Here is a 27,944-nt window from a genome sequence, read left to right on the forward strand (position 1 = left end):
TGAAATTTTTTTTTTTTGTGTGGCAAACAACCATGTCAACCCCTCATCTGCTGCTCTTTTTGTGTTGTTGTTGTGGGCCCCCCCTCCGTTTAATGCTACAGGGTTCTTTTTTTTTAGTACGGTTATACGGCAGTTATTCCACATGACAAGCAGATGATTAGGATTATATAGAATATGACGAGGCGTGTCTGTACGGAACGAGTCGTATATTATCATGAAACATCATTACCCTCTCCTTTCATTTTTGTTTTCATTTTTCTCCACGTTACTGCCGCTGTCAATGGAATTAACTTGTCAGTTCGTAAATAATTTTTGACTCTAATCATGGACATAAAAAGAGGAGGAAATGATGAAAAAACAGAAGGCCCCCCCGATTATTGAGTCACCTAATGCAATTTTTCAACGAAATGTGAAAATAAAAAAATGCATCAGCTCCCTTGATCCCAATATGGTGATTGTGTGGGAGTATGTGCAAGTTCGAATCCCGTAGTCACGCAACGTGTGTGTGTGGCGCTGCACTTTACGCTGTGGATGTCCGAGTAATCGACCGCACGACCGCAGCAGATGAATCAGACCGCCCTCGTCGTCAGCAACTCTAAAATAAGACAGAAAAAACTAGTGGCAAGTGAAAATTTGTATTTTTCCTTTTGTTTTTTTATCAGTTGCTTACAACCATGGGAAGATTTCCGTGACGAATAATAATAATAAATATACGCGGTTGAGTGCTATTGTCGGTGTGAAGCCGGACAACCCTCAAAGAAAAACATGAATACAACAATAAGTCATATAAAATTTCAAAATAAATTAAACAAAAAAAAAAAAAAATCGATGACAAACATAACAATGTCCGGTTTACTCCTTGCGCTCCTGGGAAACGACCGTTCACCTACCCGTGGCTAGGGGGGGTTCCCGCCGATGTATAGCGGTGGGGCTTCACCCCCTCTCTCCCACAATTCCCTCAAACAAACTTTGGTGAAAACAAACAAAAAGTTTCACATTTTTAAGTTGTTTCGGTCACGCTGGTGACTCATTGCCCCTCTCTGTTTTTCGTGTTCACACAACTTGCACAACACCAAAACACGGCATCGCTCAAACGTGTCATCCTATACGTGAAAATCGAAAGCGAATCAACCAAAAAAGACCACCCGACTTTGAAAATACAAACTTTTTTGAAGACATTTTGTTCACGTGTCAAAATAGCTCAGCAGGTGCGTCGTGCACGTTGGCTGACATCATTTGTCCCCACGTAAATACCGCCGTCTTTACAGTTCGTTTCTTAGCCTGACATTTCTTTTTTGAATTTATTTATCCGATTTAGAGATCGGGTCCCATCAAGTGAATTTCAACGGCATTCGTCAGATGTTTCCCAGTCAAAAGACGTGAACCGGTTGCAGCTTCGGGCAATAGGTAGATAGCCGTTTTTAGTATTGCTTCAAATGTTTCTACTTTTATTTCAATCTAAATTCTGATAAGGTTTCCTTCATTTTTATTCCCCTCCCCGGCTTGTAAAAGACCTTGCTAGGGGATACGCCCGATCAATCAATTTTCTACTTTGATACGAGGAAGGATAGTGAACGTTGTGTTCCGAAAAAAAAAACGGGAAAGAATATACTGGAGCATCATCCTATATAAAAATAAATAAAAGACATTGTGAATTTGTGATTTGCTTCTGTTTGCAACACACACACACAAAAAAAGAGGGTCCATTTGCTATAGATCTGCGCGTGTGTTGGCTACCGCGTCCTTCTCATTCGCTCTATGTGTGTGCATTCAATTGGAAGCAGACGGAACATCATCGGCCCATCTCGTCTGCTCTTTTTTTTTTTTTTTTCAAAAATACAAAACAAAAAAATTCCTTCCCATTTTTTTTTTACGTTCCATTTCCACTTGGATATTCGACGGCGAGTCGGCAATCATCCGCTCGACATCATCTCGAACACGACGTGCTTTAAAATTTTCAGTTCTTTCCTGGGTTATTTCGTCACCATGGCAACAAGATGATTTTCGACGTAGAAATTCGTCACACCAGATGGACCGGTTCTTTCTCGATAAAATCATCAGCAAGGTAAATTTTCAGATTACACAAGAATTAAAAAAAAAAAAAAAAAATCGAGTTGTAATTCGTTACACGTTCGCACGCTGGCACGCTTCAACGAGCAAACCAACGATGACGAACAAAATGCGCGGGCGCGGATCACGCAATTTTACACACACCGGGTTACGCGGATGATATTTTCAAATGAAAGCCAACCTATTGTTCCGGTCACGTTTGATTGTCTTCTAATATTTTCATTCTCTATACTTGTAATCCAACACTCTCCTCTCTTTTCCTCTACAATACGACGCTAGCGCGCATTTGATTATTGTTTTATGCCATTTTTATGAGATATTTCCTCGCCGTTGTTTGTTTTGGAGGTCATTGGTTGTTAAAAACTTTGAGAAATAAATAATGAAAGAAAAAAAAAGAGTTACCCTTACTCCCGTCAGTCGAGCAGCCAGGCATCCTTAATGATTCTTACATATATATAGATGCCTACATAGTTATTTCCATCCGGCACAGCTGCAACAGCAAAATCCTTTTTTCTCCTTTTAGCTGCTTAAAGAATTTTATTATTAAAAGAATCGAAAAAAAAAAAAAAGTGAAGTGTGTGTACCGTTTTCTTTCGTTGGCCTGGCCTCTTTTCCCCAAAAACAATGCCGAAATCCGAGTTGGGATCGTCCAAACAATTCGGTGAATGTGTTCGGGTGAAGGTCTCCTTTCTGTTTGATGTGAACACAAGCAAAACAAAGGCGAGCGCTTCCACATATTTGTTGATTTTAGCCGTGAAAGTTACGTACTGACGGTGGGTGGGGGGGGGATCGAATGACCCGAGGGCGAGGATACGCTTGACGGGTGGCTCGTCCGCAAGTGGAGGGTTTGATCCCAATGTTCGCACACTATATCATCATCAGCATCGAGAACGTGTCAAATGTGGTGAGGCATTTCTATAAGCCGCTATTCTCGGTTTTTATTGAAAATGTTCCAGTTTCCTTTCTCGTCCTATCGTGACACATGGAAGCCTTAACAAGGAATCAAAAGCCGATGACAAAAGAGGACGTGACTCAAATAACTTGGAATTTGATCAATCTACCGACAAGTATGGCGTCCCATCTTGCAGTTGGTTGAATCCCTACGATGGATGAAGGCGGTCAGTCGACGATCCGGTTAACGGCCCACCCAACGTATTTCGGATTCTCCGAAAATTCCTGTTTTATTCAAAAGGCAAAACTCGATCAAAAAAAAAATAATAAGAACATTACACAAAATAACGACCGTGACCTCAAACTACTCACCTCCCTTCTCTTTAGCCTAGCAACAACAATGTTTAACAATTATCATTTTTTTTTTTTTATCTTTTCATTTGCTCATTTATTTTCTTTCGCTACCCGCAACGAATGGCGACCGGTTCACGTTTTTTTTTGCCGTATCAAAAGAAGTAGAAAGAAAAAGAAAATACAAGAAAAAACAAAACTATGATACATGTTTTTACGGGACACGAAAAAGAGAAAACATGCCGAATTTGATCCAATAAAGATTTTTTTCTTTTTAATATGTTGAAATGTTTTTTTTTTTTTGGTTTAGAAGAGGGGGAAAAACAAAAAGAGAGCGACATCGGCAAGGATGTTCCCGGTTCCCTCATCTCAAGCCCATCACATAAAAAAAAAATTAATACAATCAAATGGGGTTAAAGGAATAAACGGGTAGAAAATCGGGAATTATCACAAATGGGAATGAGGAGAGACGGGATCTTTACACAAGGCCTTTTTTTTTTATAGCGATCACCGACATTTTTCCTGCTCTCCCTCATTCAACAGGAAACCCAAAAACGTGGGGGATAATATTTTTAAAGTTTTCGGATTTTTTCTAGGTCAGAAGGATAGGAAATACAGGATGGTAAGAAGTGGGATATTTGACCAAGGTCTCTTACGTTTTTCTCTTTGTTTTTCTTCAGAAATTCTAGGACTGATGCATACCACCATAAGAAAATAGTAAAAATGCTTTAATAGAATTCCAGTGAAATTCCTATTTCAACTACGCAATCACAAGAGGCTCGTCATCCGAAAAGCCACGAATGACGGGCGAATCATCGTCTTCCAAATTTTGGTCGGAAAATATAGTCGACTCCGATCTATTCGTCAAAATTCAATTAAAAACAAATTCCATCATTTTCTTTTAAACGTTTAAAAATACCTCGTATTAAAATGGGTCGAAGCAAACGAAGAGAAAGAGCGTTGAAGTCGACGATGACGGATCAAGAGCATCACTAAACCAGCACCCAACGCCAACGCGATGATGACACCAATGGAAACGGCTACATAAATGTGGGACGATCCAGCTGTTCCAGATGACGGTTTTATTTCTTCGGCAAAGACAAAGAGCATGTCCAACGGATCGGAACGGAGCGACGAGTAGCCGTGCGAGTCGACGATCGACACGGCCGCGTAATACATTTCGCCGTGATGATCTTGTGGCAATTGAAACAGTGGCTCCTTTGACTCGTAACGCAGCGTCTTGTTGAGATCCTAACCAAAAAAAAAAAAAAAAAAACAATTCAAAACACCTGTCTTCAGATTGCTCTACAATGTCTTACTTGGAAAGTGATATCTTTGCTGATCCATACGATGTAGGAATAATTGTGAGAGACTATCTCGTGAGGGAGATCCTGATTTCTCCAGTACAACGTCACGTTACCGCCAACTTGTTTGCCGATGGACAGCTGATGAGGCGGTGGAATGGCTGGGCCTGACAATGTCACTACAGGTGATGAACGGGCTCCGGGAGCGTCTGTTTGGACGCTAATTTCATACTGGGCTCCGTAATGGACTTCTAGTGGCAATTGGACGGTTGCATTCCGACTCGGTTGTAGAGTCACGTGCGACATTTTGTCCAGCGTTACGTCACGAATGTCCACCGAATAACCTAAACCGGTCGAATCGATGCCGAGAACGGCGCAAGACGGCGCCCAGCTGATGACAGCCATGTCATTCGAGCCAGACATGGCTGGACGAACAGCTAAATTCTTGGGTGGCGAACGGTGGTCAAATTCCGTTGTCAACGAGACCATTCCATCCGAGCCGGAACCGTAACCGATGGGCCCGATAATAGCCACATCGAAAGTGTACGACTCGCAGGCCGCCAGTTCTCTGACAGTGAAGGTCGTGTCCGTTGTCCGGTTACGTACTCCGTTCAGGTACATTTCCTGCACGCAACGACAAAACGGAAACTCGTTAATAATAAGTACTTGCTTATTATCTATTTTCGTGTTTAAAAATACATTATAATAGCCCCCGGAAGTGGCCAATTATTGCTCTTTAATTCAAAAAAACGTGGGTTAAAATTTCGAAATTAAAAAATTGTTTTACCTTCAAGTTAACACCGTAATAGACGCCGTATTCCCATTTGAGTTTACGCTTGTCCTTGGGCGGATGCCACTCCAATTTGACGGCCGTCATGTCGCCTTTGACGACGTTGGCGTGCAAATTGCTAATACCGGGCAATTCTTCGCCACTGGTAATGGCCAATATTGAAGAAGGCGGTCCAGTGAAACGCGCACGACGGGCCGAAACTTCCAAATTGTAACGGACGCCAGGAGATAGTCCAGTCACGTTGATGCTGGTCGACGTCGTATTGATGATCGGATATTGAGCATAATAATTACCGCTCTTGACCACCACCTGATAACCCGTGATGTTGCTATTACTGCCGCTGGGCGCTGACCACGATAGCAGGACGGACGAGTTGCCGATGGAAGACGTCCGCAAGTTCTCCACCAACGGAATAATAGCGGAGCCGTCAAACACTAAATATTTGGGAGCGGATCGCTGGCCAGCAGAGTAGCGATTCTCCGCGCCCACCTGGAATGAGTAGTTGGTTCCAGCCGTAAACTTGTAGCTGACAATGGCATCCGTTTTGCTGACGGGTACGGCAACCACCAGAGGAGGGGATACGGGCTCCACGTAAATTCGATACGTCGTGATTAATCCATTGGGCTTAACCGGAGCATTCCAGCGGACGTGAATTTCCGTGTGACTGACCTGATGAAGACTAACGTTCCACGGTGCAGACGGAGCACCCATAGCCGTTTGAGCCGTGACGTAGAGCGAAGGTGGATGCGCATCTCCTACACCAGATGCTTGCAATGGTCTCGCATAAACGGTGATATTGTACACGGTGTAGGCTGTTAAATTGAAGAGGCGCAATTCAGTGGCGTTTGTCCACGTCGTGTTGAGCCATTGGCTGCCATTGACAGCTGGTCGGCCAGCGACAGAATAAGAAGGCAAATACTGAAGCTGAATTCCGTTAGCAGGTGGAGGAATTTCCCATTCGACCAACAGAGTTGTGCTGTTGGAATACTTGTCATCGACAAAGATACGAGAGACTTGGTACACTCGTTTATCCGATGCGCAATTCAATTCGTCAGTGCCGTCGTAACAATCCGTCACGTTGTTGCAGTAGAGACGCAAGGGCAAACACATGGAGCCATCGCAGCGGAAGGATCCTCGCGGACATTCCACAGTTAAATTAGTTCCTTAATTATTTTTAAATTAATTTTTAAGTTTCACAGCTGAAAATGAAATTGATCGGATATTACCTGGCATGATGAGGCCGCAACCTTCTTCGTCCGTGTTGTCGGCGCAATCTTGATGACCATTGCACAAAGCAGAGAAGGGAATGCATCCGCCAGAGTGGAGACAGCGGAATTCGGTGCACTCGGTGCCACCTTCACCCGTTTCCGTTCCGTGGCAATTCTCTTCATCTTCTCCTTTGGAGCAATCAGATTCTTTGTCGCAAACCCAAGACTCCCAAATGCAATCACCTGCCCAAACAAATCGCCGTTAAGAAAAAACAAAACGACGGGCAAAATAGAAGCTCACCATTATTGCATTGAAAGTGATTCTCGCCGCAAGTGTGGCTGTCTGGAGGGGCCGTCGTGGTGACGGTCGTGTTGGTAGGAGGAGATCCCGGGCAAGCCAATTCGTCCGATCCATCACCGCAATCGTCTTGGCCATCACATTTCCACCAAAGCGGAACGCAATTGCGATTGGCACACTCGAACATGGTGGCGCTGCAGTTTCCCTATCAACACACACGTCATTTACGATTCAATTATCTCCTGGAATTAAAAAAAAAACTATCTCTCACCTGAGGAAAGAGCGGAACAAACGGCCTCAGGGGGCTAATAGTGGTTGTGGTTGTGCAATTGATTTCATCCGATCCGTCATTGCAATCATTGTCTCGGTCACACACGTAAGATTTCATGATGCAGCGCTTATTGGCGCACTGGAACTGCCACGGCTCGCACGAGTTGTTGTCGCAATCAAGCTCGTCTGAGCCATCGAGACAGTCGTGTTCTCCATCACATTTCCAGGCAGTTGAAAGACAGTAGTGATGCGATGCGCATGAAAATTCTCCAGCTAAAAAAAATTTAAAATTCCGTTTAACATCACGAAAAAATAATAAAATGAATCAAACTTACGTCGGCACGTGGCCGTGCTGGAATTGCCACTGGGGATGGTCGTCGTGGTGCAATTAACTTCATCAGATCCATCGCGACAATCGTCTTCGAAATCGCAACGCCAACGGGCCGAAATGCAGCGGCCATTGTTGCAACGAAATTGATCCGATGAACAAGGATTATAGTCTAAAGACATGGTCAATAATTATATCAAATACAATCGCCGATTTAATAAATGTACACACGATCTTTTTTATCGTTGTTTTTTTTTGGTCAGACACAGGAAGAAGTGAGGGGGAAGAGAATTACATGGAACGTTTTGACGGGATAGAAACCTATTATTCAACAAGAGTAGTAGTGGAAGAGCTGCTTTGAGCCACCACTTGAAAGAGCTGACGATGGAGGACGGCGTCGGATTTGGACGAAGCTACAACGCTAGAAGCGGAGGAGGGAAGGGCCAGCAACCAAAAGGCCAGCTGCGACAAGCCGGGGAAGACTGATTGCCGATGTTTCCAATAAACTAAAACATTCGTCAATTCCATCAGATCTTGCTGGATGACTTTCTCTTCCAGATAGAGATCCAACTCGTCCCGCTGTTCCGGCACTAACGTCAAACCGTTGGCGCTCTCGCAATGCAAACTAAAATCGGCCAATTCGCTGAAATCAAAGGCCATGTCATTGTTGTTAGAGATCAATGGCGCTGTCGTCGATGTCGTAGGCAAAATGTTCTGCATGGACGATCGTTGGCGCTTCGCAGCCGAGCTATTAGTCGGCGTCGTTTCATTGCTCACCGTCCGACTCGACATTTTCCGTTTCAATTCTCCGTTACGGTTGTTGGCCGCCATCGCGTTGTCCAAAGTGCTGCGCAAAATGTGTTCAGAGACGGGCTGCTGAGACGAGCTGTCCGCTTGGCGCAACAAATTGCGGACCATGGCGTACGTTTCCATTCGCTCGCGGTCGCTGACGTCCAGCCGACGCATGTGCTTGAAAGCCGGGTGGAGGACGCAGGCCAGTCGATGAGCCAGCTCTAATGGCCAATGTCCGTTCAAGGCTTCTAGTAAGGCGTGTTTCAACGCCGAAAGCGCGGGAGGGTCCACGTGACATTTAGGCGTGCAGAGCGACATCACGTGACTTCTTGCCAGCAGCACATTACAAAGCGTCGGACACGCTGCCAAACCGCTGATTTTAGCCACAACGGACGCCATACTGGAATAAAACGCGGCTAAATGGCCGAGAAGTTGGCGATCCAGTTGATTCCAGACACTGGAAACGGACGGATCTTGAAAAAATTTGCATAGTTCGCCAATTTGGGACGACACGTTGATCACCAGTTCCATCCAATCTAAGGCGGTGGACGATTCTCCAGCGGCCCCACCGATCGGTTGGATCGCCTTGGCCAATTGAGTTTCCCAACCCATTGCCTGAACGATGTTAGCCATTTTCTGAATCGCGTCATGAAAATTCCTCCAATCTTGGCGAGATGACGCACAGTTCTCTTGGGCTAAAGCCAACGCCCTTCCGATTGAGTGGTGAGCACAGGGAACCGTCATCTGCCCAGCGAACGATTCTTTGATCACATCGATCGAGTTGCAAACAATGGCACGACGCAAATGATCTAATCTTTCTTCCTTTAAGGTCCGCTGCACAAGCTGGCCAATACGAGTCGACGTGTCTTGATCCACACTCAGCTGGACGTGTCGTAAAGGCACTTGACGCAAGAAAGGAGATACGTCCGTCCCGTTCTGATTACTATCGACGCAGTAACTGATTCCCAGAGTTACTTGAACCAACTGGCCGTTAGTTTGGGCTCTTGATGTGGAACCCGGCTGAACACGGATAATCAATCCAATGCCTCCGGCGGAGATGGTACGTGCTTCTTCTGCAAAATGATTGCGATACTCGTGAGCAATGCTGGGCAAGATCGTCTCAAATGATGGCGAAGTGAAAATCGCAGACATGTCATCTACGAGAGGCACTCCGTGTTTCGCTCCGAGTTCAACCAGAGCTTTAGATAATTGAAGAAACGATGCAGCGCTGATTGATCCAGAGCCGAGAACGACACCTGCATTTCTAATCAATTCATCGCGATCACCTGGTGCTAGAAAACGCGTTACAATGTTCGTCATTGACGCTTGATGTGGAGATGAATTGAGCGGAATCTGTTCGGGCGCATCCGTCGAACTGCGGACGGCAGTGGCGATGCTGACAATGACGGACGGTGAAGGGAAATTGACATACGACGCATTTTGCTGTTGATCAGATTGAGAGGAAGAACCGGGAGCTGGACTAGGCATTAATCGATCAGATCCACCACTAGTTGGCGTTAATGGTGAAGCACCAGTTGTGGTTACTAACGACTGGGCAAGGCACCGATGTTTTTTCAATGTTGAAGTGCCAGTAGAATGGGCATCACCGAAAGCATAAACCTGCCCGTTTAAAAAGATAATAAATATTCAATTAAATAACGTGATTATTCGAGCCGATACCTGGCGACAGTAGATGCAAGCGACGTAGCCTTTGACTTTGCGGCCCTGGAAGGTGACTTTGCCGAAACGGGCCCAAACTTCGCTGCGTTTGCCTTCGCGGAGGACAATTCCAGCAGCATCACCTCTCAGTAAGAATTCGACATCAGATTTAGCCATTTCTAAATCGCCATGGCCGTCATCGATGAGCAACACTCGACGAGTTGTAGGACCTGGGAGAACCGTTTTCAAGTCGAGCAATTCAGCGGCTGTTGCGTTCACGCTGGATGAAGACCTCGTAGGGACGACATCTGAAGGTCCAGTCGACGTCCGTCCTTCAACGGCTTCTTGACTATTACTCGGCTTACAATAGGAATGGACTGAAAGACCCGACGCTTCATTGTCCGTCGTCGATTGATCGTCTACTAGTCCACCTTCTCCGCCACCTCCACCATTATTGGCCGCTGTGTCAGCGGACGAGGCGGCTGTAACAACATAAGAGCCTTGATGATAGGCCTCAGTGGCCGTGGTTACAATATAACCGGCAGGTTCTTCGCCATCGCCATTGGCCGAAGCGTCGGCATAATGAGTTCCATCTTCTTCCTCTTCTTCTTCGTGTCGATGATGGTGATGGGCGTGATGGCCCGTGCTAGACAGGATGGAGGTCAATTCTTCTGTATTGAGTCGAGTCAACGTTTCCAAATTGGCGTATGTCATTGCAGCCGAAGCCGCACCAACTTGTGCATCTCCTGGACCAGCAGCTGGACCTCCACCGCCTGTCTCGGCATTCTGTTCCATTTTGCTCACGTTGTATTTTTCATAAGGCTACGAGCAGCCTCATTCGATTTCACTTCTAAAGTAATTTCAAATATGGCGCCAGTCCAAATTCTACGCCAATGGGGGCGGAGTTAGACTGTGAAATGTTTGGTCGCTGCGATGTGGGCTTGATTAGACAAACAGAAACGAAGCCCTTGAACGGCCTTGGGAGGACGATGAGCTTGGTAACAAGCGAGATTGCACGCTATCGGCCACACGAACTCAGATTTTTGCTTTCTTTTGTTTCCCTTTTTCACTTTACTTGCATCCAGGTGTCACTACGACGTGCGGAGTTCATCGAAAAAGGAAGAATTTGCATCGATCTTGGTGAGGTAGCACACGTGGCACTTTTATAAAAACAAGATGGCCGCTGCCTAACTTTTGTCGAACAAAAACACAAGCCGAGCGAAGTCTGCTCAGACGATTGCAACACTACTAACATTCGATCACAAAATTTCGCGAATACGATTACAAAACGAGGAATGCTATAATAGAAAATAGTATTATTTTCCCTATATTTTTTTTATGGATAGAATTCGAGGGAAAGTGTGTGAAACCGAACACAACTCGGACTGGGACTGCCGGCGTCTGAGGTCCGCCACCTTGCGACAAACGGGTTGGTTTCAGTCGGCAACTCAGCCCACCCTATCCTACCCTCCCAGTAGGGTCGGGTGCGGTGCGGGTTGCATTGAAAAGAGAATATAACAGGAGAAAAGGGTGGGGAAGACTAGTGCACTCGGCGCCAAGTGAAAATAAAAGCGATGAAAACCCCCCGTATACAAAATCAAAACAAAAAAATGCTTTCACTTACCGCAACCAACTTCGTCGCTGCTATCGAAGCAATCGTTGTCGAAATCACATCGCCAATGCAACGGGATACAACGGCCATTTCCGCATTGAAACTGGGCTGTACTGCAGGAGGGTGTTGTGCAATTAGCCTTTCATTTTAGATTATCAAGTTTGGTGTCAGATTATGTTTGTAATTAAAAAGATATAAGCTAATGCTTACTTCGTCTGATTTATCATGGCAGTCGTTATCTCCATCGCACCTCCATAAACTAGGGATGCACATTTCTAGCGTTTTGCATTCAAAATAATCTTCTGGGCAAGTTTGGTTCACTAAAATGGAAAAAAAAAATTATGTACGGATAAGGATCACAGCTATTTGACAAAGAAAAGTAACTCACCTAATGAACAAGATCCATTAGCTTGAGGGGCATGGCCATCAGGACAGAGACACTTTTCACTGCCATTGGCCTGCAATTCGACGTGCATTCCATCCGGACATATGCAAGAATAACCATTGTTGGGTCGACCCATGCACAAGAATGGACAGATTGGGCTACTAGAATTGGCAGAACATGCATTGCTACCGTGTCGCAAACTTTGCGAGAAGATCTAAAGAGAAATAATTAGTGATTTGTACCTTTTTAAAGTTGGGAATTATTTGAATTGAATACCTTTAAATCCATGACTCCTGGAAGGCGACTAGCAATAGTCGATAGACCTGTGCCACGGTTCTTGTCTGCCATGAAGATACCCTGAGCATTCCAGTCATCCCAGTACATGACGTTCTTGAAAACGGCCACGGAGAACGGGTGAAGTGTTTGATCCTGAAAAATTAAAACAAAACATATATTTTGAAACATGGAACACAAGGAGAAAGATAAGCAAATACTCACCGTTCCCTCCAATATCTTTTTAATGTTTTTGCCATCCAAATCAGCAGATGCAATGTAATCGCTTTTTGCATCAACCCAGTAGAGCCGATCGGCAAAGAAATCGATAGTTACGCCATTGGGCCACTGGACCAATGGAGCTCCAATCAGCTTTTCCTGTTAATTGTAATAACCTAAATGAATCAAACAGAACGCGTTGAAGTATATAAACCGCGAAAATACCTGAGATGAGCCATCGAGATTGGCCCTGCAAACACAGGCTTTCTCCGTCGACCAGTCCGTGTAGAACATGTAACCGCGTACGGGGTGCACCGTGATACCCCTCGGCTTGTCCAAAACAGTTCCATTGAGAATGGTTCGCCTCATTCTACCCGTATTGTTTATATCTGTTCGAATGACTTCAATTTTGGCACGGGCTCCGTCAACAAAGTACCTAACCAACAAGACAAAACATGAACAATGGCCAGCAATTTTCATTAATTTTGAAACAATTACAAGTTGTTGCTGATCCAATCGAAGGCCATGCCCTCAATGCTCTCCAATTGAGTTTCGACCAACACCTGGGGCACGCTCTTTCCGTCCAGACAGAGACGCCAGATCTTGTCTTGCAGCGAATCGGCCCAATAGACGCAATTGGAGCGAACATCAAATTCCAGAGCGAAAACATTCTGCAAAGCTGGAAGGGGAAGTTCGTCCAAACGGCCAGTGTTCCTCAAGTCGATACGAAGAATTTTTTGTCGTTGAGCAACTAGGATGAAATCGGCTTCTTCCGTGACGGGACAGGCCACTTTATCAGGTGCGAATCGAGAACCACCATCTCCTCCGACGCAGGTATCGCCGGGAACTAATCGATAACCTTTGGTTCGATTATAGAATTCGCCTGGCGGACATTTGATGGGCACAGAGAAAACATCGACAGTAGAATCCGGATCTCGAATGCATTGATTCGTTACTTCATCTTCTTTGAATCCAAAATCACACTCGTAGTCCTCTCGTCGACATTCGCAATTGGCAACAATAGTAGGACGGGTATAACCTTGGCAATTTAGATCATTTCATTATCGTTAAAAAAAATTAAAATCTAATCAAATCTGATTGTTACTTTTCCCATTGTAGCAGTTCGAATGAGCCATTCGTCGTTGGTAGCTAAGTTGATGTCCTAATAGACAAGGCCGTCCAGATAAACTGCCGCTTGGCGACCATAATTTATAATCTTCCTCTTTGCATTCGTATTCTAATAATTTTTGAATAAAAATTTAAAAAATGAATATTTAAAAAATTAATCACAAAACTGAAACTTACGAAAAGCCGCTTTGAGGTCTACAGTGACAATAATCCATTGGTGACTACCAGATTTCGAGCCAAACATTGTGAATGTTGTTGTGTTTTCTCCGGGTTCTAAATATAAAACACACATTCAATAATTAGAAGAAAAAAAAAAGTATAAGATAACGAACCGGTGATGAGTCCGTAAACGCGCATGGGTTCGTCGATGAATTGGTGCGTGTTCCACGTCTCGCCTTCATCCGTCGAGTAAAGCAATTCGCGAGTAGCAGCATCGGCGCGGAACATCTTGACCGCTACCAGGACCCCGCCGTGATCTCCCATAGTGTACCAATAGCTACCTTTCAACGATTGGTGCCACGTCAATCCGGCATCCGCGCTCACAAACACTCCCGGGTGACCTATTGAGTTGTGTAATTAAAGACATACGTAATAGTCATGACTTGCAATGAATTGCAAATAAATACCTTTAAGAGAAGCTCCAATGACGCCAGTAGCTACAATAATTCCCGGCGCAGAAGAGCTTGTTAAAATCGGGGCCGTCTTGTTAATAGGATAGAGCTGTGACAGTCTTTGACTGAGGTGCAACGAACATCCTTTACTGCGTTGGCAGTCGATGGATTGACCCTCGTCATCGTACCTGGGCGGCTGGATAAGTTTCCACTCACCGCCCTTGTCGAAAGTGACAACTGTCACCAAATCATCGGGAATGACGGTCGTCTTTGTCAGAGCCGTGGCATTCGGATCGCGGAATTGCGAGGCAATGTAAATTCCTCTTAATTTCCCAACTCGATGGATGTCGATAAAGGCCTCGGCTCCCACATCCTTCAACCAAGAATTGGGAAAAGCTCCTTCCGGGTAGAAATATAGAACTCGTTCGAGCGACAAGGAAAATTGAACTCCCTTCGTGTCGTCAGGCACGTTTGAAATGTAGAGATTGGTCAACATCGAGTCGTGATTGACGCAAACCATTAATTGGCCTTCGGAAATATCGGCAATATGGAAATCACGACGACGTAATTTAGAAGGAAAGCTAGCCACCATGAACGGCCCTCTTTTGTAGGAAACAAGTAGGTCTAGATCGCCACCAGGATACCGTCGAGTGGCCAGCATGAAATCGTCCCTCAATTCGAAATCTTCCACATTGGCAACGACGACTTTGGCATCATTGGTGGCGGTAAACATGCTGATTGACGATAGGACGATATTATCGGCTCCCGGTGTTTCGTATTCCACGTATAAGGTGGTCGGTGATGTTGTTACGTCGAGGAACCACGACTTGACAAATTCACGCACTGTCGACCAATCCATTCCAAAATTTCGACTGAACCACAACTGTCCAAATAAAAAATTTTACTTTAGATGAGAAATTACGAGTTTAGGGCAGACTTACTCGACGAAGGCGATCCGATTTATCATAAGCGATAATAGAAAAGGGTTTCTTCTCATCGAATGTGATGTCTTCGGGAGCAAAATCCAATGGATATGACTGGACCGTATGTACACTGTTTGTTGTTGTAAACATGTGCTTGTTGGTAACATCAGTAAACACATACTGTAAACAAAAAATTGTATTATTGAAGCGCAAATTTTGTAGTCGAAGGTGTAATATTTACATGGCTGTTGACTTTGGGATGGTTAAAGAAACGTCCGATGGATGCTGGCTTGCCATCAGGCAGCAGGAACAGGTGGTCCTAGAAATAACAACGTTTTCCAAATAAAATGGTTCTTTTAGATTTAACTATAGATCTTTTTTTTATGCAAACCTTGCGGACAAATGTACGTCCGTAATCGTAGGACACGAAGACGGATGAGGAGGTATCAGCACTTTGTGTCGGATTTCGAGCAAGGCAAACAACAACATCTGAACCTTCTCCAGCCCAGTGAACAGTCAGCATAAAGTGTGTGTCATTGAGAGGAAACTGAAATAAAAATCGATAAATCTTAGAATTGGAATTGTACACCTTCTCGAATATTCCTTGTATGATAAAAACACATTTTTGCACAAGAAAAAGATACGACGAGATCCGTGGAGATTGTTCATCCCGGCTTATGCATACAGGATAACAAAACGTTTTTCTGCTTAGATTCTTCAAACGTGATTGAAAAGAATGTTTACAGGAATCTAAAAAACATCAGGCAAGCAAAGAAAATCTCTTAACCCTAGTTTGTCAAAATGCCAATGGGGTTTTATTTTCCCAGAAGAGGGGGAGGATATTGATTCCTACATGGCTGTTGGGGGCAAGAACAAAGGAAAGAATGATGCAGGCAGCAACAAGAAGGAAACTGAACAATAATCTGAAGTTGGAACAGGAAATCACTTTGTACGAGTCAATTACCAGAAAAATAAGATCCTGCATGTTTCTCGAGAAACATTTTACACAAAAAAACGAACTGCTACAGCACAAGAATCAGCTTCAGAATTAAAGATGCTAATTTATATAAGTATTAAAAAATCATTGCAAAATATGACTCACCACACTAGTACTGTTGGCAGGAAGTGTTGGCAAGAAACCACGAACACTGCCACCCTGTGAGGGTAAAGTTGGAGCTTGTCGCTTTACCCTGCCGTCTTCAATGTGTTCTGAAATATGCTGGTTAATGGAAAAATCTTTTCCATCACCATACTCATCAACTGGAACGACAATATCTCTTGTTTTTCTGCTATTTTGTTCCAAACTAGTATGAAACGTCAAAGTTTTTCTTCGAAGGTCATCGGCATTTACGACTTCCGACAATAAGGCGACAACCGATAAAAAAGCAATAGCTCTGTAAAGCCACGACGTGACTGTCTTTTCAGTCGACGCCATTTCTATGATCTAAATATATATGAGCGTGTTGAATTTAAAGAGAGACTGAATGACTTGACAAACGAACGGACGACTTGTCAAAACTGTTTTACAAGGCGAAAGATGTGATGCAAGTTTGATACCCTCTTCGAGCGGTGCGTTCGCAAACTGTGAGGTACGCAAACTTTCACGATGAAAATAAATATTTTGAAATCTCGTGTTTTTCGTTAGCGAGAGTTTTCCTATCTCTAGATAAAAAAAAAAGTAAAATGTTACAACTGACAGTTATCTGTTTCAACCAGATAAGCAATGGAGTTTATAATTAGCAAAAATCTTGTTGAACTTGCATGAATGAGCTAAACACTCTTTGAAAGCTGACACTAAAATCCTTTTAAAATAAACGACGTAAGTACTACGTATCGAGTTGCTTTTGCCAACGACGTCGTTGGTTTCATATTTGGAGCCAATGAGTCATCTTTTCAATGGTTGGGGAAAATCCAAAAACTAGCACATTACACGAAACTCGTATACTGTCTCGTCATCAAATATACATCCAGCTGGGAATAAAACAGCTGGTCGATAATTTCTCGTGTACATCATGGGGGCAGAAAAAGAAGTCACAAAAATTTATAGCTTTTCGGAATGAGAGACGAAAAATGGTTGGACACTTTTTCAAAACTGATGACTCTTTCCAGGAGAGATCGACACCGAATCAACAAATCGATAATTCGATACTTGCCCTTTCCTTTTTTTTTGAATTTTTTTTTTGTTTGGGGTGTACATATTTGAGAAACATCTTTATCGATTAGACCATCTCGTCCTGCCTCTTTGATGACATGAATGCCAAATAAGCGGATAGCAGCCAGCATATTATATGGACATGTTCGTTGCATGTTGTCTCCGTTTTGATTGGCAGCACCACGGGGAGTATGCGACGTACTGTGTGACGTCCACATGAAAGAGTTTCTACACACGTATTTTTAGATTCCTCGTTTGCTATTCAGTTGAACTGGTCTCAAATGTTCAGCTGGAATGACAAGCATTGTCCTGTCAAATGGATTAATGAGAAAAAAAAACTTCATCATCTCGTCGTAAGGGGACCAGGTGTCCAACAACGTTCTAATCTTGATCCGTTCTTTCTTTCTCTATAACAGAAAATTAAAAGATGAAATTTCAATGCTAAGAAGCAGCTGCCGTCACTCCTGTTTGAAAGTTTCATTTACAAACTTGATCCTTTTTCGTTCTATTGTGAGTTGTATATCGTTGGTGGTTTCCAAGTTCGTGTTGCTGACGCCTCAGCTCATTTTCGCAAATGAGTTACGTCAGGTCGCCAAAAAAATTTTCCCCTGTATATAACAACCTAAATGGTTTATGCAACCCTTTAAATGGATGTATTTTTTTTTAAATATCCCGATAAGGCCACGGCGAGACATTAAATCAATGATAGTGAAAGCGGCCGCGCGCAAAGGACGTCATATGTCGTCTTTTGGTTGACAGCGTGAGGATAATCTGATCAAGTTCTTTGCTAGCCGTATATAAAAATAAAATGTCCATAGATTTAATAACCTCTAGCGTCATGAAATCATAAGCGCGGGGGTGGAAAAAGAGAATCAATCAATAAGCTGACGACCAACTTTTATCATCTCTCGAGAGAAAATCGAAAAAGTTTGGCCGTGCAAAAGACGATTCCATCAGTCCGATCGCGTCACACACGGCAAGCTCACATTTCTATAAGTTGCAACCCTGCACAGAAAGTCACAAGTATTCGGAAAATATCCTCCCACACAAACTTTTTCTTTTTTGATCGAAGAGTGACCTCCAACTTTTTCATAGTCCTCCCCATCGGGTCGTTAACGTGAAATATTCAGCAACTGCGACGTATGTTAAATTCAACGCGAGCTGGCCTCGTATTTTAGCTACATGCAGACAATGAATTATCAAGTGGTATGTGTGTGATTACAAAGGAAGACGGTTCACTTGAATTGTGACCGAGACTACGCACATAAATGATGGAAATCTATTTACAGAAAACGGATTCAAACATTTTATTCATTAACCGCCTGCAGATGAACGCTTCCGGTAAATTGCGAACGCGGGATCGCCACAACGTGACAAATACAAATCTAGTTGCGAAATGTTTAAAGAATCAAAGTTTCCTCGTTTTCGAATCTACACTCTTCGTTCACATTCGTGCCACGAAATCCTTCACGGAAACTTGATACGCAGTAGGAGAGAGCGGGGAGAGAGAGCGGACCAATGGCCGGGTCCAATTGGTAATCCAACTTTGTCATCTGCAGATGTTTGTCATTTCTTTTCCCCACTCCATTTTCATCGTCATTATGATTCACTCCCGTGTGTGTGTATTGCAAACAAATATGCCGAGAGATGGTATTGACTGAACGCTGTCTGCTACTAAAAACGCAGACGGATTGCAGACATCAGAGACACGCCCACATTCGTGATGTTCTCGGTTGCTCTCTCGTCTTTTTCACCACTATATCATTTTTCTGCGTGCGACAAAAATAAAGAAAACGACTGGACGAGCAAGAAAATCGTTGACAGCAAGCCGTCACCTCGTTCACTAGCTTTTTCATGGTGCAGGGGAAGAACAATGACCATCCACATTTTGTTTTAAAGTCAATACTTAAAAAGGAGAGTAAAGAAAAAGAGGGTAGATTTTCTTTGAAAATCCTGTGCGACGTCAAGATGTGCACGTAGTCACGATCACACGCACCGTGATACGGCCCTGACGACTGGTGTTGATTATCATATCAACTCCCTTTTTTACAGCATATGATTTCTGATATGGAGAGATCCCTATACATCATCCGTAAAGATAAATGTTGAAGCTTATTTAATACGCCCACCCAAATGAAGAATTTTCGTTTAAAAATAAAAAGGGGGAAGGGGTTTTGGACATGTTTCTATTTCGCACTAAATCAATCGAAACAAGACAAAAATGAATACATTTCTATGAAGATTTTGAACCCAAATGTGAATGTTGGGTGGACGCAATGTACATGTAGCACCTCGTGTGACGTCAATGAAATCAAAACATCAATTGTAAATAGAATCGTGTGCGATGCAGAAAGTGAAGGGAGGGGAAAAAAAAATTATATTACACGACACGTAGCAAAAAAAGAAAATTGATGGACGTTGGGGTCCAAACAAAAAGGAGGAGAGAATCATTCGGCGCATGATCGGGATGGCGGTCCGTTTTCACTTTTGGTATGACGTGGCGACGAACCCCTCGAGTGAGATGGGTGGGAGGAGAAGAAGAGGCTCAGTCACGAACGTGTCTTAGTCCTCTAAGAGGTGGTAGCGGCAGCACAAGACGCGTTGATAACGTGTGCAACTGAAAATTATTCATCTACCGAAAGGAAAATTCATTGTGCATTTCGCCATTGGTTTAATTCGCTTATGCCCCTGTTCCTTCGAAATACCATTTTTTTTTAGTGACTTTGTTTCGTTTTGATTTTGTGTTTCAAAAAAAAAATCGTGACGAGTGAGCGTGAGTCCCGAGTTTTCCGTAAGCCATACTATGCGGCAGCTGTCAAGTGCTGCGTGACGTGCGCAGGTGCATCCGCATTCTGAAAATCTATTTTCCTTTTTCAAAAAATAAATTCGACAGTATTAACTCACGTCTGTTCATCAACCAAAGTTTATTTCACACGTGTCCCGTAAGTGCGAAAACGACAAGAGGCTTGATTAGCGAAGACTTCGTATCTGTGATTGACTGTCCCTGTATGTTACAGGAGGGAAGGAAAGGGAAAAAACTTGGCAGATAAGGCAAGAAGGGGTGGGTACCACCCAATTCATCATCATCATCATCATCATCGTCACGAATTATCCCGTCATCAATGGGTTGTGTTCAGAGTCAATCAAACGGGCAAACGTCCAAGGACAAAGGAGCTGCTTCAGTCATTGGTGACAACAACGGACAAGGTGGAGCGTCAGCCGTCCAACTTGACCCTCGTTTACCGCTCAATGCCCGTCAAAAATATTCCATGTTGGCTTCCTGGAAAGGCATCAGCCGGGCACTTGAACCCACTGGCGTCTACATGTTTATCAAGTAAAAACGATTTGTTCATTCTTTTTTGTTCCTTTTCTAGCTAAGAATATAACGACGCACAATTCAGGCTATAGCCTTCGTGTTTTTCTCAAGAGGATTTTGAAGTGATGCACGCAGATTTGAACCGTACATCATGTCGATGGTGCATATAAAACAGCATTTCTAAGCCACAAAAGCGGATGATTACAGAGACTTTGCAAGTTAAAGCTCAGCTTGGCAATGCAAGCCATTGAGTAGATAACAGAGTGCGCACAGTGACGATCATCTCATATAAAATAGCTTATGTGTACACATCTAGCTCGTTCAAGTTGTGTGCTACCCGTGTCAAATCCCGCGACGAACATACGAAAGTTTGTTATTCACGCAACCAACGATTATCTGTGGCTTAATAGACACATGTTTATACTCTCTGCTCAAACAGATTTGACATCGTTTCTCTGCTAGATCGAATAGCGCGATGCGTCATAAAACAAAACCTCCAATGTAATTGCCGTTCTTTCAATTTCTTGCTGTTGACGATGGCTAACCACAGGTCATCGTGTCTTTGCTGCCATTTGTGCGTTGTTATCCGAGCGTTGCAGAAATTCGACGGTAATTCAATACCACGTATGGCTACCTTTAGAGCGGGGCATCACCGTCGAACCTCATTATCCGCTTCGATGATTGGAGACTTGCTTTGATCTTTCATAATCGATCTAGCGGTAGAGATGCGTGACTTTATGTCCAAACACGGAACCTCAGAATGACGGCGGGGATTCTCGTTTTCCACGTACATCCAGTAATATCTGACGCAGATTGATGTCATTGAACATTGACGGCTTCAAGAGATTCCGTTGAATTACGGGAAAATTTGATTTGTGGAACGCTCAATGAGTTCCACATTGTGATTCCAACCTTAAGGTCATGTATTGTTTGCATCGGGTTTTTGTGGATATACTGTTGCTAAGTGATAAATGATGCGAATCGCGGATGACGCGCGATGGCGACTCCCATGATGTTACATTCACGAGCCACTATCAGTCGATGGACTTTCACATTATACAATATAGAATATAATTTACCATCTGTTTATACGTTCGAGTTGCATATTTATATGTTGCACATACAACATGGATAGCCATCGGGTCTATTGGGATGCAATCCATTGGGTGCAAGAATTCTCCTTTATTTTCACATCTTCCATTTTCATCATCATCTTTATTGCGTATAGTGGAGTACAGTTCTATCTGATGTGGAAAATTAAAAAAAAAAAGGCCAATCCGTGTTAGAGAGACATGTATATTTTTTGAATATCCTCGTATTTCTATGCATGTGAAAGATGTGTAGCGTTGTGCCAACTGACTGGGGAATGTTCTTTTGTTACGAAGGCTCTTTTATCGATTTTTCTCTATACATATAAAAACTTTCTTCTTTCAACAAAACGAGTTTCCCTCTTTTTTTTTTTTCTTTCTGGGCAGTATCACAGAAGGCTTAATATTTGCCGTTCTTTATTCTGCGATCGACTCAACTTTGCCCTGTTACTCATTAATACATTTCTAATGAAACACAACCAGGCCTACATTTTGCTGCGATAATCAGCGCCGTTCGTCGTTAATTACAATTCCACTTACGAACGTCATTTAGCACTAGCATACTTTCGGCTTTTTTTTCTTTATATTTCTAACTTGTGTGCTCAAAGTTACGTTTCCAATAATAGTACGTTGGCCAGAAAACCAACCAAGGTAGGGGGTATAGCTTTTTATGCACACACACATCAGTCACGCTCCTGCCGGCAATAAACTCTAGAATAAAACACAACAAATATCTTTGTGTATCTTTTACACCCACCCTGCAACCAACACCTCATATCCGTATAGAGGAATAGATATAAGGCACACACACACAAAAATGGGATTCTTTTTTCGTCTACATCTTCCGTGTTACGCAGTTCAGCCGCGTTACAAAACACACAAGAGTATTGATCTGTTGTCAGTGCCGTATGCACAGTCTGCTTCTCTGTTATATAGGGTTCGACCCATTCTTTGCCCCTGCTGCTATGCGTGTAGAGGGGAGAAAGTGAAGCATCTGCAGTGTATATACACAAAGAAGAGATGCTGTGTAGATGCTTCAGTTTGTTGTTATAAACGTCGATCCCTATCACAGTGCATCACAGATCCCTTTTGATTCTATATGTCCGATCGAGTATACGAGATTCGATAACAACAGATTTAGATGACATGACGGCCGTAGTGGACATCAGCCAAAAAAAAACAAAACAAGAAACTAATTGATTAATTCTATTTACAATCAAGCTTAAGAAAGAACAAATGATGGAGGACGCTACACATGTATAGTAATTAAAAGAATCAGTTGATTTCAAATTGAATTCAACACTATGTGTGTCAGTTCCCTTTTTTGTTAGAACGTGATTGAGGCGTAATGCTCAATCAAGGCCTTTTAATAAATATATAAACAAGGTACTCAATCAAGTAGGATTCTTGATTGCGCCCGGACGATATTTCCGTGAGCGTTGCTCTGCCTGATTTTCAATTACAGGTCTATTTAGCGCGTACAACTATATATAGAACAGCAGCCGCCTATTTATTTTCTTTACGCCTTTGACAACTAATCAAGCCGCTCTTTCTTATTGTATTTGTGTTATTGTAATTTATACGCGTATATCTAATGATGTTTGTATATATGTCTCCTTTCTTTATCGTACACGTGTACGTAGATTAATGATGTGTATTGAAAGATACGATACGCAGAATCTGTTGAAATGGATGTTGAACGATCGTGCTGAGAACAACCAGAATAAAATGCTAAGTAGTCTTCGGGTGCGTTTCAAAGAAATCGTACATTATTTTCTGCCGATTTCTTTTGATTTGTGGAACTCTATGTAAATATTACACAACAACTCTGAGTCAGCGAATATATACACCATTCTTGGTTACGTAAATAAAAAAAAAAGGGAGAACATGTAGGGGAAAAAGGGAATACAAGCACATCAGCAAAATACAAACGGACAGAGCGACAGTGGCAACAGCTAGACGTGATAGATATACACTGATGTATCAGAAAGGAAATAAACTGAAAAAGACTATTTGTTTCTTGCTTCGTTCGTTTCATACACTGGGCATTTACATGGTAAACAAACAAGAAGCTTTAAACGCATACAAATAAAATGGTTGTGTATATTTTTTTTATTTAAAGTAATTAATTGATCAACATTTAATAGCATTTATGAGCTTATTTTTCATGTACAATCGTCATGTTACACTTTATAAGTTTTATTAGAAGCTCGACGGATTAACGTATTAACTTTGATGAGCTCTCTGCACCATGGGCTTATGATCAACGATAGCTACAATAATTTTTGCATTCGTATAGCCTCATGCTTTTTTCATTTAACTGTTCTTAAAATGATCAACTTAAACTAAATAAAATTTGTTTGTAGCTTTGACTTAGATTTGATGTTTTGAGAAGAATAAATCCTGTGCGCCTTTGTAAAGCATTTGTTTTAAACGACTCTCCAGTTGTTGGATGTCTGCATTTATGTATGCACGGATATGTTGTCCATGTCCGTAGAGAACTAGGCCTTTCGGCGGTATCCTTGTGAATATAGATACAAAAGCAGCTGTACATCTATAAAATATCGCAAAAGGGAAGCTATATATCTAGAAGAGATAGATTCGATCAGTATATATATATGCAGCACTATAATTATATACCTTACGTATACAAAATTTATGTACGTCTCTCTGTATAGGAGAGTGAAAAGCGACAAGGCCATCGGAGGCTTCTCTGCCTGATTACATACGCATCTCTATGTTTTTATCTCTACATTTTGAAGATATGTATTTTGGTTTGCGTGCTGTACTTTTATAACGCAAATGAAATTACATAGGCATTGCCAAAGAGGTTATCGGGTGCGTTTGTTGTTATTAACGAGTTCGCGTGTTTTTTGGTGGAGATTGTGACATGAAGTATGCAGCAATATCCAATTAGTGCAGAGTGGTGCAAAATGGTAGCATCAGCTGAGCGTGGGTGGCCTGTTAAATTGTTAATGTTGCAAGAATTTTACGTAGAGAAACAGCCATCAAATGACAATTGAATTAGATTCAAATGCGATATATCAAAAAAATCGGTTTTCCTTATACCACAAAAAAAAAAATAGATTTAAGTACGTCGTAAAGAAAACCTTTCAACCCGATTTGCTGTTCTTCCTTGTCATGGGAAAAATATTGATTTTTTTCTATTGCCACGGGCAACATTCAACGGGAATTTATAAAATTCCCGCATTTTTTTCCCCGTATACGCCCAAGAGGCGTTTATCATACACAAAAAAATTGCAAATTTCATTTACGCATCGTTATCAAATGTAAACAAAAAAGGCACAACCTGACGAAAATGACATGCTCTATTTTGTTGCAAAAAAAAAAAAAGACCGCTGTACCCATTGCCAGGGAGAACGCATTCGATCTATTGGCTCAATAGCACCAACAAGAGAAATCTATGTATTTTAGAGTGAAAGACGGAAAGAATTCAAGAAAAGGAACCTGCCGGAACAGGCTCATCGGCGCCATTTCCGGCATCATGCCAGAAAGCCATTTGACAGCAATATCACCCAGAAAATGACTAAAGGAAATATATAAGAATAGAGCCGTCCCGTCTATATAGGAAAAAAAAAAAAAGGCCAAGGGGTGGAAAGTGATACAACCTCTCCAATGAAAAGAACAAAGATGTATCTATCGTCGACGGCTATATCACGTGGAGACATTTTATTGATAGAAAAGTCTATAGACCATCTATGCACATTCAACCCGACTTCCTTCCTTTCTCCTATGAAACAAATACAAAAAAAAAAAAAGACGAAGCTTATACCACGATACGTCTATATATATATACTTTCATAGATTTAAGATTAAAGAAGGTTTAAAAAGGTCAAACGAAACGAAGGTTAATCGATTTCCAATTGTTGACACATTATATCCATGCAGAAAGGGAATTTCAATTGCGTTGCTGCAACGGCGTCTACAGCCGAATTCTAATCAAATGTACAGCCATAACATAAAAGCGGATAACTCGCAGTTGAGCTGACGTGGAAATAATCTATATAGGCGTGTTAAAGGAGCTATATACCATTGTTAATGTTGCTGATGAAATTGCTTTCATCGCTCAGATGCGATCAGAGCTTGTCCGCAACCTCTTTTGTTGCTATCGTAAGCCTCTACGGACCGCTGCTGTGTCGTCTATATATTACTATACTTATTCGATAGATCAATGCCACGGCAAAATATTTTCAAAAGAGTTTTCCTTTTGAAAATAAAAATTTCAATGACGAACAGTAATCTGATAATGGATTGACTATCGAATGGGTTTCAAACATTTGAGGCATATACAATTTGAATAAAAGCTATCCATCAGCAAATATTGTATAATATTCAAATGCAATTGAATTAGTAGTCGTATGCGGAGAACATGTGTCTGCATAAGTCGTGATTAAATTTCTGTCTATTCGAACGAGAAAGCAAAAAGGCCCAAAACGTTGTTGAACGCCTTGTCTTGCTGCGAGGATGGCCAACGTATGCAAAACACTTTTGCGAAACGTCCAGTGTGCCCTGAAGGATCTTTTGTTATGCAGCCAATTGAATATAAGAACGAAAAAATCAAAAGATGAACAAAAATGCAGGAAAAAAAACAAGATTTTCATATTTATTTTGTATTCATATTTCAGACTGTTTGAAGAGCACAAAGAATTGCTGAGTTTGTTTACGAAATTTCATCAGTTGACGACGAGAGACCAGCAGGCCAGCAGCGAAGAATTGGCCGAACACGCGTCATCTGTTATGAACACGTTGGACGAGAGTATCAGATCGCTGGACAATGTCGACACGTTCCTGCTCTATCTCCATCAGGTCGGCCAATCCCATTACAAAGTCGCAGGTTTTAAAAAAGAATATTTCTGGGTAAGTAGTTCCTTTAGTGTTGTTTGATTATTCAACGATAACGCGCAATTATTTTTTTTTTTATTTAGAAAATCCGCAATCCGTTCCTGGAGGCCGTCAAGATGACGCTTGGCGACCGCTACACGGAGAACATAGAGAACATCTACAAAGTGTCCATCAATTTGGTGATCGAGACGCTAGTCGAAGGCTATGAAAAGGCGCAGCAACAACAACGACAAGCATCTCCTTCTTCTTAATTGAAATAGACACGCATCTTCATCGGGTCATCATCTTTTAACACCGTCCGGTCATCCCCCTACCATCTTTTTTTTTCTTCTATATACCAAAATCATCAAAAAGTGCAGCATCATTTGTGTATACCGTAGTACCTTTATTTTAACAAAAACGTGACTGCTTGCCTAAACAAAATGGAAGCAGTCCGTTGAAGCGGCAAAACAATAGATTGTAAACAAATTATATCCTCACATCCAATGAAGCAAAGTGTGTGTGCGGACTTGACCACATTTCTTGTAAACAGTTTTCGTGAATTCTCTGTTGCTTTTTGCGTGCGACGATACTGCGGTGTAAATGATTATTTGAATGGGAAAAAAGGGATGTGCATTTATAAGAACGTATTTGTATCGTGACGAAACGAAAATTGTAGACGAACGCCAGTCAACCAGAGCACTCGAAAATGAATAAAAAAAGAAATAAAAATTTATACGCGTGCCCACGCATATTGTACATATAGAGAAATGTGGCTCAAAAAGAATATTCTTAGTCAGCTGTTTTTCTTTTCGTTTACGTGCTGATGCTTGTTGACAAACGAAAAAAAGAGTCTATAAATATTCAAATGTTTTTTTTCTTTCTTTAGTTATTGTGGAATTTGATTATTTAGCCCTTTCCGTTGCACTGTGTCGATATAATGCTGTAAATATATTTTGATTAGTCACCAGAACAGCACACCCCGCGAAAGAGTATTTTGTTTTGAGGTTTGTCCCGTTTGCTATGTGCATTCTAGGCCGCCTATACACACACACACACAAATGTCTTTGTATTTTTTTTCTCGAAATTTACATCCGGCCTGCACGTATGGAAGTGCACGATATTAATTTGTGGGACTTTGCTCCAGACGCGTTACCGTTCTTATGCAAAGTCACGTAACGAGATTGCCGCAGTCGCTTTGACAAAATGAAATACGTAAAGCGTGGCGTCTTCGCCAAAACACATAGCTTTGGAATACGTTTTAAAAAGATCAAACGTTTATGTTCCTTTTTTAAAAAATAAAATAAATAAAACATAAGAAAACGTCTGCATTAATGAGGAGAAATTTAAAAAGAGGCTGGGTACAAGTGTCATTTTTGGCGCAGTCTAAACAATAGCGTTTAGAAACAGGCGGGCTGGGTCAGCAACAATGTT

At 42.2% G+C, this 27,944-nt stretch overlaps 5 protein-coding genes across 5 annotated transcripts in view; 2 read left to right on the top strand and 3 right to left on the bottom strand.

Annotated features, from left to right (window-relative positions):
- Nucleotides 1-19,033, bottom strand: part of LOC130692431 (phospholipid hydroperoxide glutathione peroxidase-like) — a 43,634-nt gene extending 24,601 nt beyond the window's left edge. Inside the window, exon 1 of the mRNA XM_057515541.1 lies at nucleotides 19,030-19,033. The gene's annotated coding sequence lies outside the window, so the exon portion shown is untranslated. The remainder of the gene's footprint in view (nucleotides 1-19,029) is intronic.
- LOC130692427 (sortilin-related receptor-like) lies at nucleotides 4,067-16,681 on the bottom strand. The gene is made up of 23 exons (XM_057515538.2): nucleotides 16,215-16,681; nucleotides 15,504-15,659; nucleotides 15,354-15,431; nucleotides 15,131-15,292; nucleotides 14,205-15,072; nucleotides 13,911-14,138; nucleotides 13,756-13,851; nucleotides 13,556-13,687; nucleotides 12,949-13,489; nucleotides 12,676-12,886; nucleotides 12,457-12,609; nucleotides 12,235-12,387; nucleotides 11,962-12,172; nucleotides 11,784-11,893; nucleotides 11,586-11,712; nucleotides 7,518-7,682; nucleotides 7,184-7,455; nucleotides 6,916-7,117; nucleotides 6,633-6,857; nucleotides 5,404-6,569; nucleotides 4,632-5,240; nucleotides 4,232-4,563; nucleotides 4,067-4,169 (listed from the first exon to the last, which is right to left on the bottom strand). The coding sequence occupies exons 1-23, from the start codon at nucleotides 16,545-16,547 to the stop codon at nucleotides 4,073-4,075; spliced, it is 6,627 nt and encodes a 2,208-aa protein (XP_057371521.1). The 5' UTR covers nucleotides 16,548-16,681; the 3' UTR covers nucleotides 4,067-4,072.
- LOC130692429 (uncharacterized) lies at nucleotides 7,700-11,481 on the bottom strand. The gene is made up of 2 exons (XM_057515539.2): nucleotides 9,983-11,481; nucleotides 7,700-9,922 (listed from the first exon to the last, which is right to left on the bottom strand). Exons 1-2 carry the CDS (start codon nucleotides 10,754-10,756, stop codon nucleotides 7,835-7,837), a joined length of 2,862 nt encoding a protein of 953 aa, XP_057371522.1. The 5' UTR covers nucleotides 10,757-11,481; the 3' UTR covers nucleotides 7,700-7,834.
- Nucleotides 19,034-19,867: 834 nt separating the features above from the next.
- Nucleotides 19,868-26,788, top strand: LOC130692489 (neuroglobin-like). Its single transcript, XM_057515605.2, has 3 exons — nucleotides 19,868-20,598; nucleotides 26,315-26,546; nucleotides 26,615-26,788. Exons 1-3 carry the CDS (start codon nucleotides 20,387-20,389, stop codon nucleotides 26,780-26,782), a joined length of 612 nt encoding a protein of 203 aa, XP_057371588.1. The 5' UTR covers nucleotides 19,868-20,386; the 3' UTR covers nucleotides 26,783-26,788.
- LOC130692251 (uncharacterized) overlaps nucleotides 24,344-27,944 on the top strand; it is a 45,804-nt gene continuing 42,203 nt past the window's right edge. Inside the window, exon 1 of the mRNA XM_059496648.1 lies at nucleotides 24,344-24,350. The gene's annotated coding sequence lies outside the window, so the exon portion shown is untranslated. The remainder of the gene's footprint in view (nucleotides 24,351-27,944) is intronic.

The sequence above is a fragment of the Daphnia carinata genome, chromosome 1 (assembly GCF_022539665.2).
Source record: "Daphnia carinata strain CSIRO-1 chromosome 1, CSIRO_AGI_Dcar_HiC_V3, whole genome shotgun sequence".
In the NCBI taxonomy this organism is placed as follows: domain Eukaryota; kingdom Metazoa; phylum Arthropoda; class Branchiopoda; order Diplostraca; family Daphniidae; genus Daphnia; species Daphnia carinata.

Excerpts from the sequence above, each read along its gene's own strand:
- LOC130692429 (XM_057515539.2), bottom strand. The coding sequence starts at position 10,756 with ATGGAACAGAATGCCGAGACAGGCGGTGGAGGTCCAGCTGCTGGTCCA. Across the intron at positions 9,923-9,982 it reads CTTGCATCTACTGTCGCCAG|GTTTATGCTTTCGGTGATGC; the intron begins GTATCGGCTCGA and ends TTAAACGGGCAG.
- LOC130692427 (XM_057515538.2), bottom strand. The coding sequence starts at position 16,547 with ATGGCGTCGACTGAAAAGACAGTCACGTCGTGGCTTTACAGAGCTATT. Across the intron at positions 15,660-16,214 it reads CTGCCAACAGTACTAGTGTG|TTTCCTCTCAATGACACACA; the intron begins GTGAGTCATATT and ends TTTTTATTTCAG. Across the intron at positions 4,170-4,231 it reads TCGACCCATTTTAATACGAG|ATCGGAGTCGACTATATTTT; the intron begins GTATTTTTAAAC and ends TTTGACGAATAG.
- LOC130692489 (XM_057515605.2), top strand. The coding sequence starts at position 20,387 with ATGGGTTGTGTTCAGAGTCAATCAAACGGGCAAACGTCCAAGGACAAA. Across the intron at positions 20,599-26,314 it reads GGCGTCTACATGTTTATCAA|ACTGTTTGAAGAGCACAAAG; the intron begins GTAAAAACGATT and ends TTCATATTTCAG. Across the intron at positions 26,547-26,614 it reads TTAAAAAAGAATATTTCTGG|AAAATCCGCAATCCGTTCCT; the intron begins GTAAGTAGTTCC and ends TTTTTTATTTAG.